General features: G+C 41.3%; 1 protein-coding gene across 20 annotated transcripts in view; it reads left to right on the top strand.

Moving 5' to 3' along the window:
- Kcnma1 (potassium calcium-activated channel subfamily M alpha 1) overlaps positions 1–18,283 on the top strand; it is a 701,946-nt gene that overhangs the window by 553,610 nt on the left and 130,053 nt on the right. For 7 of the 20 annotated variants that reach the window (XM_036199301.1, XM_036199290.1, XM_036199291.1 and 4 more), the window contains 2 exons: positions 7,005–7,091; positions 13,826–13,902. In XM_036199301.1, coding sequence (XP_036055194.1) covers positions 7,005–7,091; positions 13,826–13,902 — 164 coding nt within the window. Of the gene's footprint in view, positions 1–244; positions 257–7,004; positions 7,092–13,825; positions 13,903–17,581; positions 17,591–18,283 lie in introns of all 20 variants that reach the window. The other 13 variants (XM_036199296.1, XM_036199299.1, XM_036199289.1 and 10 more) reach the window with 3 other exon arrangements.

Here is an 18,283-nt window from a genome sequence, read left to right on the forward strand (position 1 = left end):
GGGACGGAAATCTAGAGAAGCTGCTTCTCCTTCCCACCTTCCTACCTTTGACCTGTGTTTAAGGATGTTCTCTGTTGTTGGCTCCACCCATGACACTGTTCTCATGCTTGGCTGATAAACCTTGTTTTCACACGCATCCTTCAAATGATTTGAAACAAAGGTTTTATTCCTCCCTTCCTCCTGGTGTCAGTCAATTTATTATCAAATTGTTTGATTTGCAATTCTTTTCTTGTCGTTTTTGCAGAAGCCGAAAGCGGTATGCATTCTTCGTTAACTTTCCTTCCAACCTCCACCCTCTGTCTTCACTCCTAACCACAGGACTAACCATTTGCCAAGAACTCAAGAAGAGAGAGATTATATATGTGGATATATAATCTCATTCCCTTGTCTAGTGTGTATATATATATATATATATATATATATATATATATATATATATATATAAAATCACCCATCTCCAACTAGAATACATAAAATTAGCTTGCTGTTCTCCTTGTTTGATTTGTTGATTCTTTTGGTTGATGCACTAACTTCTTTGCAGGAAAATAAATAAGTCAATGGAAAGGCATAATCCTGTCTTCAATCAAAGCACAAATGATGGGAACAAATCATATTAAAGTTGAAATGGAGAATGTTTCTCTCCGGCCCTCTGTGTCTGTTTCTGTATTGTCCTGATGTTGTCCTGGTGTCTATCAGACTCGGGCACCACTTTGTCTTCATCCCATATCCACATTCCCAGTGACCTCCTCACCCCTCTGTTGAGTCTTCACCTTGTAGATCAGAGTTTCTGTCCTTTATCCACAAAACAGAGACCAAGCCCTTGTGCCTCTCCCTTTCCTTGTACTGGTTTGGGTTGATTTCATTTTGACTATCTAATTTCTTGAGTAGTGCTCTTGTAGAGACCTAAAATGCTGATACCAGACTGCCTAGCTGTCACATTTGTGTTCTACAATAGGCACTGTTTGTTGGGACAAACTCATGGCTTTCTTTTCCCCTTGTGTGCTTGGGCACATTTCTTAATAGGAAGTATCTCAGCGTTCCTCACGTTACTTCATCCTGTTTTGCCGCTGTTTTGTGTTGCATGGAGCATGACTAAGTTATCCTCAATGGCATTTTTTTTAATTATTTGGGTTTGGGGGTGATTGTTTTGTTGTTGTTCCATTTTCCAGCATAATTATTCCATAACTCACTCTCTAAGACAGTACTGTTGCAAAGAGACTACTATGAAGCCAGCCTGTTCATGTTTCTCTCTATGGGTGTAGTCACTGTCTTGTGTTTGTGTTTATACTTGTGTTTGTGTTGTCTGGGACTCTTTCCAATGTCAGCTCTTCTGTGATATTTTTTGAGTAGATGTGAATATAGAGAGGTGGCTTCCTGTCAGTTTGGTATTATTGATATGATCCAACTGCGAGAAGTTATTGCAACACTATGCATCTTCCAAGGTCCACAGTGGTTGCACCTCTGCTGTTGGCTTTTGGACTTGGGTCCTTTTACTTTGTGGTGAAGGCATGTTGTGATGTAGGCATGACTTGTCTGAAAGTGTACCAGAGGGTACAGCTTGCTCCCAGGACCACATATCCAGTGTAATCCTTCCTAGATCCGCTCTCTCTATCCTTTCCCAAGTAGCTCGCCTTCTTATAATATAATATAATATAATATAATATAATATATTGAAATTTTACTCTGAAGATTATCCATGTGTACTCAGGCTAAATCAGATATTGCCAATATTGTTGAGGACCACAGTGATGGTCATTTGAGTCTGGCCAACTGGGAGCAACCTTGATTATGGTGTCTCTGTATGTAAGTGAACTAGGCCTATGCATTATGGAAGCATGGACTACACAACTGTGTCTTCTCCACATATTCTAATTTAAATGCATGTGTCTAGTTTTGTGGGACTCCAGCAGCACTTATTGTAAAGCCCAGAAGAAATGGAAAGTTCCAGAGAAGTGATGAGGTTTGAGATTTGGGTTTTTTTTTTTTTTTTCTAAGATATATCATAACACGACAAACCACAGTGCAGTTGAACTTCCTGAGAGGGACATCAATTGGTTCAGATCAAGTTCCTGCTGATAGTAATTGTATATGCACTTGAGTGATCAGAGAGACCTCTCTTCCCAGTGGTGTGAGTCATCTGGGCATAGCATGACCTGGGCTCCTCAGTGGTTCTGACCTGCTTACTGTCTTTAATGAAGTCCCATTAGCGTGCTAGACACAGCTATGATTATAGTGCTTTCAAGTATAAGCTCTACCCTCACGGAAGTTGTGATATTTCTTCAATTGCTTGGGGAATGGTACACGATGCCTCACAGGGGGTGGGTGGAAATGAAACTACACACACACACCTGTTCTATTTGTCCATAATGGATTAAATTCTCCCTTAAGGTATCTGTTTCAGTTGAATTACCAATCATTGACCATCTCTCCAAATAAAGGTAAGGTATAGGAGGATTGAAGGAAGGATTACTAATGGTTCGTCAGCTGTTGTTCCTTAAATATTAGAGAGAAGAAAAAGAATATTTCTCCCTACCCAGTCCTGAATTTTTTTCAATCTGCCCCTAGTTCAAGCATAAGATGGTCAATAAAACAAAACTCAATGTAAAAATCTCCCATTGGGCCCTGAAACAGACATGCCCTATTGGGTAGAACTCATTCTGTGTGGATGTGTTCTGCAATCAGAAACATGGATTTCAATTCTAAGCAAGTTGTGCTTTCAGTATTGAAACCAACTGCTCCATCTGCCTCAGTGACTGTTTACATATTTGCATATTTATACTTAATACCTCTGGGAACTCATTAGCTTGGTGGCCAGTCTACAAGAAGACTTGTGGTCACTTGTTTAATCAGGCTGACTGATGGGAATTGCAGTAGTTGCTGCTTTCATTTATTGGAGAGAAAAGGAGAAACTTTGAGAACCGAGGCCAATGACTATGATGCAGGCTTCTCATTCATTCTATAGAGCTAGAAAGTGCCTATGGCATGTAGAACTGCTAAGAAAAACTCAGAAGTAAATACAGAAATCTTGTTTCTCAGCTTTCTAATCAGCAGTGGTTCCCTACAGAAAGTGTGTGTTTTGCTCCTAGGGAGGGTAAGTAGATAAAGAATAAGCATTACTGCAGAACTAGAAAAAGCAATGAGTGAGAATCCTTGGAGATGGTACCACAACAAACCCTGTGCTGCCAGCTGTCACTAGGCGTTTTCAATTAAAATCAGCAAGGTCATGGTAAAAAGAGGATAATTTATATCTTCCTTGAAATGGGGAAATGTCTCCTCCTGCCAAGATGTCCTTGTTGGAATTCTGCTAATGGATATACAGGAAGAGGAGCCTCTCTTGATAGGAGACTTCTCTTGGAGATTTCCTTGATTTTCTACATGACACATCTTGAGTTTTATTTCTGATAAGCTTATGACTTTGACAAAATCGGATCCAGAGAACTGATTAAAAGTGGTGCTTGGGGAGGAGGACTTTTGGCAGCCATAAGAACAAAACAAACTTGTCATTGAATAGTCTCCTAAAAAGAGCAGAGATATTTGAAAAAAAATTAACATGTTCCCAGTAGGTCAATAGCAAAATTGAAGTCTAGAAGGCTTTTTGTAGGGAGAGCACAAAGTTATTACTGCCTAGAATTCTTATTTATTTTACTTTTCCAAAAAGAGGAGGGCTAACATTTTATTTAAATGCTCTAGATTTGAAATGCAGCTAACATGTATGATAGCTGAAATACTAAAATCAAGAATGTATTTCTCCAAAGAGTATTTGAAACTCACAGGTTACACAGAAAACATCATATGTTGTGGGCCCGTTCTTCACCACCCTTAGAACTCAACATAACCATTATGGCACAGAGTACCTTGTACTTATGGAGTGTATATTTCATTTTTTCCTTGGCTGGCTGGGCTCATTCTTTGAATCCCTCATCCAGCCACTCCTTCCCCCGCCCCCACAAGCCTGTCTTAGCCTAAACTTTATACCTGTCTAATGCTTCATACAGATATAATTTTAATCTTCCTGTCCTCCTCAGAGCACATGAGGACATTTTGGTATCCCAAGAGCTCTGGGGACAATGAGATTCCGTGTATCACCTGCATATCACTATATCATATCACCTAAAACTCAAGGAATGGGAGTGACTCTGTGTACCCCAAAGTGAATCTGTAGTAGCCTATTTCTAGATGTTGCAGAGACTGTACCTTTACAAGGGTTCAATTAGCATTGAAGACAAAATGGAGAGCAAGCCAGTGAAAGTGTGAGGTCTTGTTTACTCTGACATGTTTAGTCATCTTGCTTTATAGAAACCAAAGATTAGGGACGTGATGTGTTCTTAATGCATAGACTGTATGCCTTTGTTCTCTTAGGAACATTGTCAGCCAGGGAATATACACTGCATTTTATAGATTAGGAGGGTGAGACTTAGCTGCCTCCAAAGCCAGGACACAATGGTTAGGGCTGACACATGCACCTAAGTATTTTACTGACACTGATTGCTAGGGAACCTGAGACTTGAACACCAGGGTGACCTCCAACATCATCCAGCCTCTCCTCTCTAGCCCACTGACTTGATTAAAAGATGCTTGAAGACTGCGGTAAATTACCTTGACCTGCTTTCTCTAGACTGCCCATCCTTGATTTTACTGCAGGCCAATTCTTGTTCAGTGCAGATAAAGACCAGAGGAAATGAAAAGCCTCTCTGGATAGAAACCCGAGATCCTCACATTTCACAATGATGCAGTGAGCTGGATCGCTGGGGGACAGGTTATGTGGTACAAAGCATGAGGGAAGAAAACACAGGTCTCTGGGCATATATGTCACCAAGACAATGTGTGTCCAATTTTACCTTTCATATTCTGTTGTTCAAATCATGATAGGACCCCACCCGTCCACCCTACTCAGGAGCCCTACTTCCATCCTTATGTGAATTCTTATCAAAACAGAGAGAGACTTCCCAAACTTTTAAGAATATACTTTTAAGGCTACAGAAGTGGGTGGAAATTTAATAGACTAATTCATGAATTATTCTGTCATGCATAACTTTTTTAATCCTATAACTTCATCTCAGAGGATATTTTTGATAAGAAGCACAGTATTCCAATCCATTGAGCCAGGAGACCTCTGATGAAATGGAATATTCTTGGACATTTTTCCAAGAATAAAATGATAGCAATAACCATAAATAAAAAGTATCAAGCTGTTTAGGCATTATCTTACTTAGTTCTTTGACAAAAGGCTTGTTAGTGCTAACACTCCTCACATAGGGAAAAGCATTGAGTTTCTGGGAGGTTTAGGAACTTATCCAAAATTATCACTTCAATGCTAGAATAGGGACCCAATTTCTGATTGCAGAGGCAGTCACATAGGAACTGCCTTTCAGGAAAATGAGACCAAAAATACAAAAATCTAGAACCCTGTGATCCTAAAGTGCCTTACTTAATGGATTTTAAAAAGAAAATTGATATAAACTGTATAGTCTCTCATGCATCTTGACGAACACAAACATAAATTTTTACATTTATTTAACTGTGAAAATCTGTGTAATCTCTGACCCCTTTGCTTCATGATTGTGCTAAATCAGAGGGCTTGGGATATGAGTGCAGGAGTTGGCAGAGGGGTAATTATAAGATGTCTTTATAAAACCTCTGCCTTTAGCAGTGTGTCCTTCATGTGAACTGCCAGCCCAGTAGTGTAGACTGCTGATTTCTGATGTGGAAGGAACCTCCTTGCTGCTGGTGGTTCTGGGGCGGAGCGGTCACCTCTCCACTCTCTGCTATCATTTAGTGTTGATGGTAGTAATGGCACAAGCCCCACTTCCCGCTGTCAGGTCTTGGTATGGGTAATGGTGGATGCTTTTGCATCTTGATCCGAGCAGAATTCTCCCAACAGAGCAAGCAGAAGCTTGCCTGGGCCCTGCCTGTTTTACTACAGACAGAGGGCTCCTTTGACAAGACTTTTTTTGTTTGTTTGTTTGTTTTTGTTTTTTTTTTTTTTGTTTTTTTGTTTTTTTTTCTGGAATGGTATTACCACTAGACAAAGATCACGTATTAATTTCTACCCTCCCCCATTTTGTTTTGGCCAGCTGGGGGCTTCCTTTAGCCTGAGCCCAAATGTCTCTTACCTTAATCACCAGCTTTTCAGATCAAATAATATTGTCATTGGCTTGTGCTTCACGCCAGGTTGCTAAATTCTACACGTGTTCAGCTAAATTCTACACCTGTTATTCTGCTTTTGATCTGCAGAAACTTGCTTGTTTCTCCCATTTATTAGATTAGGATCCATTTATCTCTACTGCCATCCCAAACATAACTATCTATTTCTAGCTCTTGTAAGGCCATGCAGAAATGCTATGTTTACATCTTATTCACACAACCCATCCATTTTTATCAAAAGCAGATTAGAATCATTGGGTATATCTGGCAGATAATAGCTTTCTTTATCACTGTGTAGATCAGGTTCTTCATGGAATCTACTTCCATGTCCTTATCAAAGTTCCAAAGATGTGCAATTTCATGCTGCATTAAATACATCATAGGTGTCTTGTACCATTCCCCATGGAAATATGTGGTATGTATATGTGTATGTTTCTGTATATATATAGGGGTCCCATGAATGCTATATCACCTAAGAGAGGATGGGTATTACATAGAGCTTCATTAGGCTAGCTATGTTTCAACATTGGCCATCAAAATCAGTTTCAAAATGGGATACATCCTGAAGACCTGTGCTTCCAGTCGGGTGCCTCTGGGAGCAGCTAAGTAGCTCCATTAAGCAAACTCAGAACCTAAGACCTAGATCTTTGATTTAAGTGTACCCCCTGGAGCTAAATGATGGCATGATTGAACTAGATGTGTGGAGCAGTGAATGTCAGGCTCTCAGGGAAAATCTAAGGGCAAGCATTGGTAGTGGGACCCCTATCTAAACACAGGGTAGGTAGTGTTACCATCCAGGTTTTATCCTGAACTGGAGCTCATACGTGTGTCTTCTTTGTTTGTCTCTGTTCACTGAGCAGAATATTAATTAACCCTGGGAACCACCTTAAGATCCAAGAAGGTACTTTAGGATTTTTCATCGCGAGTGATGCCAAAGAAGTTAAAAGGTAAGAGTTTCTTTTCATCTGCCTTCTTTTCTGGTCCAGCCACAGACACCTTGATCTACTGAGACCTGCACGCCCCATATTTCAAGACTCTTAACTCCAGAACTAGTGTCGTTACTTCCTTGGGCAGCTTTTCCCACAGCCAGTTCCCAGTCTTTAAGTCAGAATAGTCAAATTTTAGATCAGGAAACCTACTTATCTGCTCCCTCGTCTTACAAGGAAGGAAACTGAGTCCCAGAAAGCAGAAGCGACTTCAAGTCATTCTGATTCTTGCCTGTTCTGAAGGAGAGTCACAGGACTTCTGGTCCCTTGTCTGAGATCATTTTCTTAATATTTCCTGGGTAAATGTCCTTGTATATTATAGATTTTCTGCAGTAGGTGCTAAGTAGAACCTCAAATGGTTTGGATTAATTTTAGATAGAACATTAAACTGCCCATATTTGTGTTTGCAACTTTCTAAGCACAGGTTAAAATTGTCAGCTTCAATTGTTTTTTTATTTGTTGTTGTTGGTGGTTTTTTTTTGTTGTTGTTGTTGTTTTGTTTTGTTTTTCTAAGACAGGGTTTCTCTGTGTAGCTTTGCTCCTTACCTGGATCTCACTCTGTAGACCAGGCTGACCTCGAACTCTCAGAGATCCTCCTGGCTCTGCCTCCTGAGTGCTGGGATTAAAGGCGTGTGCCACCACCGCCCGGCTGTCAGTTTCAATTGTCAAGACTCATTGGGTCTAGTATGAGGCAAGCACCATGCTCAACATTTCATGAAATTTTTATTAGTCTTTATGTCTGTTTAAGTAACTTGGGGGACCATAGGGTTTTGCACATCAATATAGGCTGTTATATTTGATTCTATTCCACCAACTTGGAAACTTTTGCTTTCAGAAAATATGATATAAGTAAGCCAGAAAGGTTACTCAGCTAAACAATTGTGTTAGGTATTTTAAGTGAACACTGACTATGTAGGTGTTAAGTGCTCTGTGGATATCAATTGTCTTCTAATGAGTCAGGCCCATGCTAGGTGTGCTTTAGTCTTTCTACTAACCTCAAGAACCCCAGAAGTATAAGTCATTCTTACAAAGTGCTCAGAACTCGGCCTTTCTTGTCTTTAAAAGGCCACCACCACCTTCTGAGAGCCTACTCTGCACCACCACTGCTCTGGGCACTAATAAGTTTCTGTGTGTTTATGACCTCACCAGTCACCTGTAGCCTTACAGTTCTTTTATTGTCTAGGAGGAAACTAAAGCATGGCTTGGTTGAGCAGCTTGGGCCAAGTCACAGTGTTGGTGAGAAATAACAGGGTGTATTTGCAAAATCTTGATATGCTAATATAGAACAATATATGATGAAGCCAGGCTTATGATTTTCTTTCTACCCACTCAACTCTAACAAGTAGGACTTTAGACAGGTTTTTAGATTACTAGTTTTAAAAGCTTCCAGGGAAAAGAACCCTGGGGATTTTGAGTTTTTGTTTTTTAACTGATTTCTCCAATAAGTTTACTTCTGCAAATTGGAAAATGATTGACATTTTAAACCATGTGAGAGAAATACATCTCTATCCGGTTAATGGAGAAAAATATGCTGAGATAGTTCATGAGGACTATCCTTAGATGGATATTCAGGTGAGAATGGAAAGTGGGGTGTCTGTGTGAGTACCACCACCAGGGACTCTGGAAGAGTTCTATCCTCCTCCAGATGTGAGACATGGAAAGTTCAAGCAGAACCTCAGCTGGAAGCATGGTAGGCTGGGAGCGCAGCTGACCATGCATCATGCACACCTCCCAGATAGCAAATGCAACCTGAGCTCCCATTTGTGTAATTCTATTTCCTCCTGCATCTCTCACTAATGAATGTCACAAACACCAGGCAGTTCAGGAAACAAATTACCACCTAAATTAAGGAATGTAATATGTCTTGTTCCCGTGCTTGATGGTATTCACAAATACATGCTGACACTGTCAGCTGCAAACTGCAGCCTGTAATTTTCCATGGTGTGTGATGTCTCAGAGAAAGTGCTGTCAGTTAGGGGATTCAGATAGATGAAGAGTACAGAAAACCACAGAAAGGACATTGGAAATTTGACTGAAACCAAACAAGTTATGTAAAAAATAATGGAAACTAGATTATGGTGATCTTTTATTGGGTTTCCACCCACGGCTGTAGCTGTGAAAAAAACAAAGCAAAACAACACACAGTAAGATAAATTAGTGGAGCCTGTATCATAGAATCTTTGAGGTTCCAGGTTTAGAGAGGATTGAACCCGTCTCCTCCCAGTAAGAGGTTACTCTGAGATAGGTACTTATTAGTTTTTTGCTGTCCTTAAATATTCCCCTTTTTAAATAACTCTGGAACATAGTCCAGTGTCTGTTTCACTTTCTTTAGCAGATATGTACTTTGTTTGAATCATAATTAAAAATAATAGATTAGTTGCCAACTTAAAAGAAGGTGTCTGCTTTTATATTAAAATCTCTACTTCTGGTTTCTTCTCAGAACATAGACTACCCCAAATTGAGAAGCATTCTAAAAGTTATTCATTTACCATTAATCAAATATCTGCATATTAATTAATGTTTGGGAGAAATCAGAGAGCCTATCTGCTGTCCTGAGGTTCATATTCTATAGAAGAGAGAATTTCAGGTTCTTAAAACATTCAAAATAAAAGAAGAAAGGATTTCAATTGAGTGTCAGTGAAAACTGTTCTTCCAAGGAGGCGGCATCTGAACAGAAATAAAAGTGAAGGGAAGGAGTCTTCCATGCAAAGATCAGATGGGCAAGGAAAAAACGGTTCATTGCATTTAGACAACATGAAGCAGCATGGCCAGGAGAGTACCAGGGGATAGAAGTGGGAAGAGACCGGAGGAAAGGCCGCATCTCCTTCTTTAGACACTTACAAAGAGAATGGCTTTGTTATGGAATGACACATATTGATGCTTTGAATACAGTTGAGATGTGATGAGAACTATATTCTCAAAGAACAATCTCCCTGCCTGAGATGGAGTAGGAGAGAAGGCAAGATAATCCAGAGACTGTCAAATGGTGTAGAGAGATGCTGGCAGCTTGTGCTGGAGGTGTGTGGTTCCCATTTGGACCACTCTGGGGAGCCTGTAGTGTGCACCCCTGAGCTGCATAGAAGTGAGGGAGGAGGAAGAGTCAAGGCTGAGGCCTAGGCTTGAGGCAGTGAAGAGTCAAAGTGATGGTGATTATGATGATGTCTTGCTGCAATGAGGAAACCTAGAGGAAGATGGCATGGTAGGAACTGATGAGTTTTATGTGGGCCATAGTGAATGGGGAGATTGGTTCTAAACACACTGTGAAGTCATCATAAAGGCAGGTAGATCCAAGAGTCTGGAGTTCTGGGGAAAAGAGCGCTAAAGATATAAATATGGGGCCACATCAATAGGGGTTCCTGGCAGGGAACAAATGCTTCACTTTAGTGGGACACAAGAGCAAAATTTTCTAAAGGGGTCATATAAACTGGTGGACAGCAAGATGATTAAAATCAGTAGGAGATGGCAGAGCATCTCACAGGCAGCTGCAGGTAAGATCTGCTTTCAGCCTGCAACTGCAGGGACCAGGGGAAGAAGGTGGAAGCCTGGAGGAGGAGAGCACATGGTGTAGGAGTGATGGCTGCCTAGTGAGAGCTTTGCCTTCCAGTGGGAAAATGTGTCTGTTGTCATCCCACAACTCACTAGAGAACAAGCTCACTCTTTCCCACCTCTAGTTACCTTTTGACTCTTGCCTTTAGCCAGTCACGAAGAGCAACCAAGGACAAGGAGACCCTCAGGCCAGCCTAGCAGGATGTGGAAGGGGTCTTTCTGTTGATGTGTAAGCTGGGGAAGAAGGGGATGATAGTTGCTTTGGAGTGAGAAGACAAACATCAGGAGAATAGAGAAGACACCAGGAGTGGCCCTTGGAATCCATAGTTAGGGATTTCAACCAAGACCAGTAGGGCTTTGTTCCCAGGATCACTGAGTTTACAGGATCAAGTGCATAATTGTAGCAAAGGGCATTGCCAAGAGAATGTGATGGGGACTTACCTGGGTGGGGTAGCTCCCAAAGAACTGTCACTTAGCAAAAATTAACTCGTGGTTTAAAGAATCTGCCTCCTTCCTCTGGAGCAGATGTTTTCATGGGACCATGAACACCTTTAGCCCTTGGCTCATCTCCCTCTTTAACCACATCTGACTGTAGCACTTGTTTGGCTAAGTGAAAGAAGCCAGCCATAGAGGGACAAACACTCCACAATCTCACTGCCATGTGAAACCTTAAAAAAGTCAAGCCTATGGACACACAGGGTAGAATGGTGGTTACTAGTAGCTGGGGCAGGGACATCTGGGGGAATGAGGGTCAAGGGACATAAAGTATTAATTTAAACAAGAGGATAAATGCAAAAGATGATTGCAAAATGTCGTGACCACAGTTGGTTTAAAATAGGCTATTTTTGCATTTACTTATTTATTTGTGTTGAGTAGATGTGAGAACTTTTTCACCTTGAAGGAAGATGAGAGAACAACTTTTCTCCTCCTACCGCATGGGACCAGGGAGCAAGCTCAAGTTGTCAGGTTTGGCAGCAAGTGCTGTTACCTGCTGAGTCATCTCCCTGGCCCATAGGTTGATGTTTTTACAACAGTGTATTGTATTCATGAAAATCTCTTTTAGCATTTTTTCTTTTAGAGTAGGTTTTAAATGTTCTCACTCCACATACAAAATAAACAAGAAGATGAAAGAATAGGTGTTGGTTTGCCTGGTTTCACCATTCTAACACACACATGCATATTTCAAAACATCTCATTGTGTATCACAAATACAGAGAGTTTTGTCAGTTAAAAATAAAACATTTAATATAAAGAACCTGTCTTTAGTTCATTTGGCTCATCTCTCCATCTCTTTAGAGAAGCATATTTAAGACTTCTGGCTCCTGGACTTGAATTCAGACTCTGCCACTTAGAAGATCTCTCCCCAGCTCAGTTTCCTTATCTGTAATAAAGCTTCCTTCAAAGAGGTTGTTTGAAGATCAAATATGTTCATGCTTTTTAAATGCATAGAGCAGCACCGGGCCTGTAGTTTGTTAGCTGTTATTACTGCTGCATTATTATTACCCATGAGAGCATCTAAGGGGAACTACAATGGCCAGAGGAAGTGGATGGGAACTTACTTGCCCCAAGTAAGTGGATGCCTCTTTTTGTCTCTCTTGTTTCAAGGCAGACCTCCATCCGACAGTTTTTTACCCACAGTGCTGTGCAGAGCAAATTGCTGCTTTTTTCTGTTCTTGCAAAGAGGATGATGTCAGACATTTAAAGAAATGGTGAAGGAGCCCCTTGAATTGAAAGAGCATTGGACTTGATGTGGAAATGTAAACCCTGTGGAAAACATAAAAGAACCTAGGAATTGTGTTTATTTCTTTAGCCTCCATCGAGAAATGGCCCTGTTTATTCCTGGCACTCAGTTTCATGTTGGGAGTGGTAAAGGCCTTAAGCCCAGGATTTTGTTAGTTCCTGGATCCAGAAGGTTGGAAGGTTATTCCAGTAAATTTTATTAGCTCCTCAGAGCAGATGTTTCTCTACTTATGATGGAGTTACATCCCAATAAATCATCACAATTTGAAAAGAGCTTAAGCTAAAAATGCATGTAACCTACTGAATGTCACACCTTAGCCCAGACTGCCTAATGTGTTCAAGCATTTCACGTTAACTTAGCTAGGCAGAACCATCTAACACAAGGCTTGTTTAATATATTTGCAGGAAGTTGGGTATCTCCTGTCACTTAGTGTCTCCTGTGCTGAAAGTTCCTAGCTGAGTGAATGTATGTCCATGCTTCTGTATCAGTTCAAGTTGGAAGGGCACAGCCTGCCCACCCAGGTCCCCATGTAATTCCTCTGGATACTAATGTTAAGTATTTCGCAAATCACCTTAGTTCTTATCATGGAAAGTAGTGTTGGCACAGCCAGTTCATTTTGGAGTCCCAGATTGACACATAAGGCAGATTAGGGGACTTTGTTATTATTGTTGATTGCTCCTTCTTGGGCCTGATTCTACCCACCATTCCTCTCCTCACCTCATTCCAGTGATCAGCTGAGTCTTACTCTATAGAGAAAGCGAAACTTTTATTCATTATATGTGCTCGGAGAAGGATATAATGGGAATGGATCTAGCCAGCTTTGGGGTGAAATGGGCTTTGAATCTCAGGAGAAAGTTTGACAGGAACCACTGGACCTGTTTCTCTGGTACCTCCATTCCAGCGACTCTCAGGCTTCTCTTCCTTTGGCTGATGAGGAAAGGTGTTTTCGAAGTGACGCAGGTAATACTTAGATTTGACTGAGAGCCGCCATCCTTTCGGCCCTTTAATATATATTTCAGTAGACTATGGGGATTTCAGAAGTGTTTTTAAAGTACACTCCAAAGACTCAGGGCTATTACCCATGTGTTCCAAAGGCCAGTACTCAGTGCTGTTCTCAGAAATGACAGTCACAGGCCTAGTGTGTCACACCAGCAAGACCTTTCTCCCCGTTCCTTTGCAAATAAAAGTTTATAAAAAGAAGCACCAACTCCAATCCCAGAATCCTGGGTTTGAAATGAATGGTCTTACAACAAACATTTCCGCCTGCAAATGTCTAAACTTTTCAAGAGATGAAAGGAAATTAGGGCTGGCATGTTTCATTAATTTGGCACCACCTGGGGGAAACGTGGTACTCATTTGACTTGGGTGGGTTATGAGACGTGTCAGTTTTTCCATTCTCTTTCTCCAGGGCATTTTTTTACTGCAAGGCCTGTCATGATGACGTCACAGATCCCAAAAGAATTAAAAAATGTGGCTGCAGGCGGCGTAAGTAGTGTTTCTTTTTCCCCTCCCCCCTGTTCTCCTTCCTCGTCCCCAAATGCCTTTCCCTTCTCCTGTTCCTATTAGAGGAACATTAAATACCAAGTGTTCTCATGAATATGTTTAGGTATTTCACCCAGCCATTTAAAGAAACATGAAACAAATACCAGTCCTTGCTTAGAATACAAGATGAAAAAATTACTGTCAGTGCCAGGCAGGAGGCTAGTATCTACTGTCCACTTCTCTAAAAGTAGACATCTCTGGCCCACAGAGTTAAACATCATGGATAAAATGGAAGATACCTACAGCTTTGGAGGAGGGGATGTTTTTTATGTTGTGATTTCTAGTAGTTGGGGGGGGGGAGGGGCGGGTCCCAAGTTAAAAGTCTATATGTAGTCCTAGAAGGAAAGTAAGTCCTAGAACCCAGTCTCAAAATAAAAGGAATAGACTTCCTTTTGATTGGAATTCTTGTAGGTTCAGACCTAGATCACCCCAGGACAAAACCACTGTTCCCAACAAGGCTACTAGCCACTAATACCTAAAGGCCATCCCCTAGCACATTGCTTTATGGGTGAATTGGACCGAGCTCAGAAACTTCCGGCATAGTTTGCCTCAGTTGTCTTCTACCCCGGCTTTACTATAGCCCCTCAGTGGTGACTCAGTAACACTGGCTTATGAGCTCCACTGACGCCATGCTGGGAATGGTCTTTGCTTTGGGGAGGCCCAACCTTTTGCAGCAATTGAACCACACAGCCCAGTGGAGATTGTTCTGAACTCTAGAGAAAAATGAATGCAATGCTACCTTCCCTTCAATGGTGAATTGGGGTTCCAAAAGCTCGTCGTGATGTTTGCTTTGATCCTCACCATAACCCTATATATAACTAGCAGGGGTATATTTAATATAGTTAAAGAAACAATGACCCATCCATGTTTAGTGAGAGGATGAAACTGCTGATAATTATACAGCCATTATTTATAGATTCAAGTCCCCTGAGGCCTGTCTGGGTGCTGTGGTCTCAGTGCCCTGATCTTTCTTACAATGAAGAAGGATAACCTTGAGTTAAATGAATCGGAAGAGAGTTATTTAAGGTCACCCTCACAAAATACGTTTTTTACAAGAAGAAACTAGTCAAAAGGAATATGCCACCTGAGGGTCTTGTAACTATGCTGCTTGAAGGGGACTTGTTAAACAGTAAGATATAGGATGGTACTGCCTGGACATTAATAAGTTGGTCTTTTGGGAAACACCAATGGGCAGTACTTGGTCTAGAGACATTTCTGTAGACGTCTTCTCTGCTTCATTTCCAAACACCAGCTTAGGCCAGCTTTTTAGGATCCATGGTTTTCTTTCCCCAACTCTGTCACCATACCCAGAAGGATTTCCTGATTCAACCCAAAAGGAAGAGCATATGAATGAGTTTAAGATGAAGAAGAAAGGTCACCATCTGGTTAGGTCTCTCCCCCTCCCCTTCTCACCCTGGGACTTAGAAACACAGCTGGCATCTTCAGGCTCATTTCTATTAGAAGGAACAGGAAACAGGCCATCTTGAGGATAGAAGCAGACAAGAGAGAGTGCCAGAACAAGAGGGTAAACTCTGTAAGGAAACTCCCATAATGATGATGGGGAAAAAATGGGTGAGAGAATGTTGAGGCCAGTAATCTATGCAAGGGTGTTTTTATAAGCCAACTCATCCCTTTGGAGTCTTAGTGAAGTGGCAAGGCGATGGTGTACTAATTGAGCAGCCATTCCTGGGCTTTGTGTAACGTCTTCATGCATGGTCTCATCTTGGTACCATGATGGAATGTCGAGTGAGATCCCTTCCAAACCTTCCATCTAGCAAATAGAGACAAACCCATGTCATGTTAAGAAATGTATAAATTCGCCGGGCAGTGGTGGCGTACGCCTTTAATCCCAGCATTCAGGAGGCAGAGCCAGGCGGATCTCTGTGAGTTTGAGGCCAGCCTGGGCTATCAAGTAAGTTCCAGGAAAGGTGCAAAGCTACATAGAGAAACCCTGTCTTGAAAAAACCTATATTTATATATATAAATTCATAGAGCCTCATGGGCTTAAAAGAGAGAGAAGACCACCTGAGGATGTGAGGGCTCTTATGTGAAGGCAACTTCTTCATAGCTTGATAGGTCCTTTGGGAGGTAATAGTGGGGGTGAAAACATGGGTGGGGAGAAGAACAAGGGGCTAGAATCAAAAGTAGGTAGCCATTGTAGCATTTAGAGGATGGCTGGAAGGCTGCTGGGGTCTGTGGCACTGGGGGGAGAGGTACAGAGTGAGATTATACAAGAAGGCAAAGATGATGCTGAGAAGCTAGATTTTAGTCCAATGCCCAAAAGCTACCAGGTGATTTCAGGAAAGGAAATGACATTATCAGTTCTCAGTTTCAAAGCTCTCCTTTGCATCTGAATGGAGGATTCACTCTGGAAGACAGAATGGAAAAGGCAAGAGGAGAGAACTTCTCTGATTCACTCTCCCTGAAATTAGAATGTCTCTCATAGGACACCATATACATTATGGCATACCCCTTTTAAAGTCCTTACAAATAAGGATTTGACTTCCAAGGTATTTTTCCAGCTTTGTTCCAGGCAAGCAACAGAAGTTTAGTTCCAGTCTGTTGTGAAAAGTGCAGTGTTATTTACAATATCTTTAGTCCCTTCATTTCCATCACAGTAAGTTAAGTTAATGAAATGTAGAATCTCCTATCGTGGAGAACACAATTGCTGCAAAAGGATTGCCTCTGCCAACCTGCTCTTCAGTGTCACAAGGCCATGGGCTGTGTGCTCAATATTGATAATAATCAGAATCGTCCAAATGTTGTTATTCCCAATTAAAAGGCCATAGCCTGGAGGGCAGGATGCAAATATGTATGGGAGGATTAGAATCAAATGAATAATTGAATATAAACCATCTCATGAAGGTCAGGCACTGAAGGAATTGGAGAAGATATGTTTGGCTGTGAAGAAACTTTCAGGAGAAATAAGTTAGCATCATTAATAGCGTATTGGGGCAGTGCTAAGCCACTGGCCAGGTACTTCTTGGTGTTCAAAATTGGAAAGGACAGTTAACCCAGCCTGACGTTTATCCAAACCTGTTAGTGCAGCAATGGATAATTTCCCATGAAATGATACAACAGCATGAGAACAAAGTTAATGACAGTCCACAGACTTTGCATATATTTCCTAACCCTCCTCCTGTTCCTATCCAGTTTCTCCTCCCCAGTCCCTCCCTACCTTCTCCATTCCTTTTCATTTAGTAACCTTCAGTGTTTCATGTCCTCTATCAGAGAAGTATGGAGTATGGACATCGCATTTGTGGAGCTCCCCTGCTGGTAGTATAGTTTAACCTTTGCGTTTCTTCCCATCTCTTCATAGCTCTCCATCCATCCAGGAAGCAAGTCCAATTCAGAAGTCTAGCCAAGGAGCAAGCTCTCAAACTCTACCATTTGCTCACTTTCTTGTTCTGTATCACAAACCTGGTCTAATGATTTACACTCTCCCTCTCAGCCTCTGAAAAGTTGCCAAGGGTAGTCTCCTCAGGGGCAAGTCATGTCTAGATTGATATGTGTGAAGGGATTTTCTTTAATTTCTAATCATTGACGTATCTTTGATTTATTTTGTTTCCTCTTTGCTGCCTTGGAATACGGCCCCTACTCTATTTTAACTGCACCCTGGTAGTGATCTATTGTGAGTAAAACGGGTTCCCAGCAGCCCAGAGTCTAGTACTCCTGGTCTTTCTCTAGATGAGATACTTTTTTTTTCCTGTACACTTTCAGTTTCATTTTCCTTTTGGTATTCGTGTTGCATGTAGCAGTTACATCATGCCCCAACTCGCTCATGCCCCAACACAGTCCTTGTAGAGTAGCCAGGAGCTGGAGAGAGCCCAGGGCCCACTCTCCATGCATCCACCCATCCCCCAGCCTAAAGCAAGCTCTGGACATGGTCTTATTTTTCCAGTCAAAAATAAGACCTTGACAACAGTGTGTTTCTCTTGAAGGCCTTTTAAGGGACATGGATTAGGCTGGAGTAGTGACCATTCTAGCTTTAGATGCTTTGTTCATTGGGGGTCATGGCCATGCTTGCCTCTGATAAACTATACTTGTTTTCCCCTGCTATGGAGCTTGAATTCCTCTCTTGGAGGAAAAACATAGGCTACATATATATTCCTGAGTTGTGATATATATGATATGCACCAGTAGTTTATATGTAAAAATGTGTATTTTTATATATAATCATAGAGAGGAATGCATTGATTGTATTTTATCTATCTATCTATCTATCTATCTATATATATATATATGCCTCTCTCTGTACAAGAAGGTACTTTCTGGAGATTTAATTGAGTACTCCTTTGGGACTGTAAGTATCTGCCTTTCTGGA

The sequence above is a fragment of the Onychomys torridus genome, chromosome 9 (assembly GCF_903995425.1).
Source record: "Onychomys torridus chromosome 9, mOncTor1.1, whole genome shotgun sequence".
NCBI lineage: Eukaryota > Metazoa > Chordata > Mammalia > Rodentia > Cricetidae > Onychomys > Onychomys torridus.